This window comes from Diaphorina citri, unplaced genomic scaffold (genome assembly GCF_000475195.1).
Source record: "Diaphorina citri unplaced genomic scaffold, Diaci psyllid genome assembly version 1.1 scaffold5722, whole genome shotgun sequence".
NCBI lineage: Eukaryota > Metazoa > Arthropoda > Insecta > Hemiptera > Psyllidae > Diaphorina > Diaphorina citri.
The window spans coordinates 29,179-32,842 of NW_007383098.1; the positions used below are offsets into that span (position 1 = coordinate 29,179).

The following is a 3,664-nucleotide window of genomic DNA, read 5'->3' on the forward strand; positions in this document are numbered from 1 at the left end:
CGGTCGACATTGCTTGACAATGGAACGTTCCTAAACTCTACTCAGGATTTCGAAATTTGATTCATACGCTTCAAAAACAATCCCCTCTACACAGATAACCATCTTTATAGAAAGAAAAAACCTCCAGGTGACCACTACACACCTGCCTCGGGGTGTAGTGGTCCTGCCTCGTGGTGTAGTGGTCAAGGCTGCTCGCTGTAAAGTCTAGGAGACCGTGTAGTGTCAAGCCCAGGTCGACGCGTAACTTGGAATCATCCTAAATATCTACTGAGAATTTGACGACAATCGATAGCTTCAGAAACGTCTAAATCTACTCCGGAGTCAAACAGACTTAACAGTCCTCTATACGACGCAGTATACAATAAACTCTTATATGTTATGATAATTATCTATATGTCATCAAGATAGCTTTTCGAAGCCCTATCCCGAAAGTTACCTGGGAATAATTTAGATCTTTATTCTTCAAATAAGAACACCAAAATTGGTTTGTGACAGGATCACTTTTCAGAGTATTTTATTATTTTTATCATTCATATTTTTTATCACTTTCATTATACAAATATAACTTAATATTAACATATATTTTAATGGAGACAGTTTTCAATGTCTCTTGAAAAAATGTCCCCATCTCGTGTTTATAAGAAATGGTTTCAGCAATGGACAAAATGCAACAGATTTATATCAACTCAAATCTACCTAGACAATATGGACCAAAGTCCACATATTTACACTGAAATATCCCAGGGTGTACAAGCAACTTGTGAGGTATCATAGATTTAAAGTAATTTAAATGTCTGTAGTTCACATGGGTTGGATAGCAAGAAGACTTATCCATCGAAATAAGAAAATCACATTGAAAAAAGAAAGAAAACATTGCTGAAACAAATCCAAATCACTGAAAATATAATGTAATCTAGATTTAGACTAAATACAAATATTTGAAATAAACTTAGAAATCCTAAAGCTAGATAATGTAAAATTAAAGATTCTCATTGGAAAAGACATCATCTTGTGAAGAGAGTTCCAGTTTACTTGGGTAAATATCATCTTGCACACATGGAGGTAATTGGTAAGCAGGCGCTTTCTTATTTTCTATATGCTGAGTAGAGTATTACTGTATTGAATGAGATTGAAAGTTAGTTCTTCGTTATCTACTTCGTAACCAATGTTTCTTTTCACTTCGGAATTTCACCCGTCCGAAATGGTTTGGTTATTTGACTAGTCATAACTATCTAGACACATAGGTAAGTATTCTGATTGACTTCTATTTCTACACTCGCTTGTGTTCCTGTTTCTCATTTGATCTCAACTCATCCGCTGATCTCCTCGCAATATCCACTAATTGTTTCACTAGGTCTTCCACATTGTTTGAAATCTTCACTGGATTCATACTATACAGATGTTGGACATCGGATCCCTTACTTGATACGCCTTTCCCTTCTGCCCTATCCATGATGGGTGTTAGCCAGGCCTGGGCGTTGAACCCAGGGGTGGTACACTGGGGAGGCACATAGGCACGGGCTTTGAGTTCCCCTAATGAGTACAGGAGGACGAGGACAGGCTTGGATATTTGTGAGAGAGGAGGGAGGGCTTGTATCTCTACTGCATCGTCCCTGATGTAATGCACAAGGTAGGGAGTATCCTCCTTGCATTTCTCTATTAATTCCTCTGTTATTCTCACCTTTGCAAATTGGCGTAACTTTAGTTTCACGTTTTTACTTAGTTCTGCAAGCAGATGATCGTTTTGCTTGTGTACAGCATAAGGTAAATCATCTTCTAGTAACTCCCTCAATGTCTTTATCTCATGGTTTTGTTGATTCAATGTTTCCTCATCAGTTTGTTCTGAATTCTGATTAATAGTAGCTGCTAACTGCTTGACAGCGGCGCTCAGTTGCTTTCCATTCTCGACAGCTGCCTTGCTTGACTCCCCTGTTAAACATTTGATAGAGCGTACACCGTGGTTGTAAGACTTGTATCCGATCACAGTACAGGATTCAATATGTCCTGTATTGAACACATGAGTACCACAGCAGGGTTCTCGGGATATCACATTCTCCTTGTCTGAGATATCTATAAGGATGACGTCATCAGGATAGATCTCACCTGGGATAACAGTTAGATGTGTTAGGGAAGGTAATTCACTGGCCCTCATATGTCTTCTGTCTACTTGTACTTGATCAGCTATGACGTCATTGATATATTTCTCCACAGCGGCAACACTGTCCACACTCAACGTCTCTCCATACACTGAGAAATCCAATGCACACTCATCTGAGAACACACGACATGATTTCTGATAGGTACAAGTGAGTACACGTCGCAACGCTGCATTGAGTAGATGTGATGTTGTATGCGCGCGCATGCATCCTAACCTCATTCTAGCATCAACTTCCACACGAGATGTTAATCCTGGCGTGACCTTGAACGAAGAGACAACGTTGCCAAAGTGAACAATCTTGCCTTCCAGTGATGCCAACTCGCCGATTTCTACTTTTCCGTTTTCCTGTGTTGTGTTTGTAAGATAGGCCACGCCTATATCATCTATCTGACCGCCTGCCGTGGCGTACAAGTTGGTCTTGTCAAATATAAGTCCTACCCATGCGTTATGTTCTAACTGAATAGAGTCTATACTAGCACCACTGCGTGCATGACGTATAGCATGTTTATCAATACAGAACACCTGATCCCCTATGACTATACCCACGAGGTTGGTGTCTAGACAAGGGAATGTATATCTCTTGCTATTGGTATCATAGTGGTAGTCATATTTGTACTTATCATCTGTCACAGGGAAATGTTTCAAATCCATAAGATCTATGTCAGGTACATTGCTAGCAGCTTTCGCTTTGGATCTTTCCTTCAGCTCATTCAATTTCTGTTCAAATGCTTCATGACACAATGTTAACTTCTTAGCTGCTGCTAGTTCCTGTATAATGTTCTTACTCAATCCATACGTATCATACAGGGTGAATGCCATGTCTCCTGATATCTCGGTTATTGATGGATCACGTGCGAGTTGTTTGGTGAGATATTTGACACCCAGTACTAGTCCAGGTTCCTCCATTATGTTGAACTGTTCTAGTTCTGGTTGTGTTTTCACCAGAGGTTTCCATTCCTTGACAGCGGCTTTCCTAAGGTTATCAAATATCCGAGACTCCTCTCCTAGAATCAGTTGAATCTTGTTAATACTGTCCTGGATTTCAGGATAGACATCACCGAGTATTTCTGCAATATTGTAACTCAACTCTTTCACTAGCTTGCCTTGCTTCACTTTGAACACATCTTCTGAGATGAGGAGTGCGTCTCTTACAACATTCCGAAGCTTGGCCGTGGCATCAGGAAACATATTGTCTGCCAAAGCCACTGTTATCATACGGGAGTAATCACTCAACATACGATAACTCGTATCCAGATCTGTTCTATTGGATGTAGTGAACGTTCGTCCATATGGTTTGGCACCACTCACTTTCTCTATGGTTTCTAGCAGGGGTAGGAACAGATCAGTATCATAGGTCGATGTTTTATTCTGTAGGATGGTGACTAGACGTTCAAAGCCAAGGCCAGTGTCTATATAGTTCTTAGACAGCGGTACAATAGTATCAGCACTCACTCGTTTGTGAGATATAAACACAATGTTCCAGATTTCAATAAGATCATTTCTATC

At 40.1% G+C, this 3,664-nt stretch overlaps 1 protein-coding gene across 1 annotated transcript; it reads right to left on the minus strand.

The window, feature by feature from the left end:
* Positions 1 to 1,270: 1,270 nt before the first annotated feature.
* Positions 1,271 to 3,609, minus strand: LOC113472482 (alanine--tRNA ligase, mitochondrial-like; the record flags this gene model as incomplete). The annotated part of the gene is made up of 1 exon (XM_026832244.1): positions 1,271 to 3,609. A coding segment is annotated over one exon (2,339 nt), but the record flags the coding sequence as incomplete, so codon positions are not given.
* Positions 3,610 to 3,664: the final 55 nt, after the last annotated feature.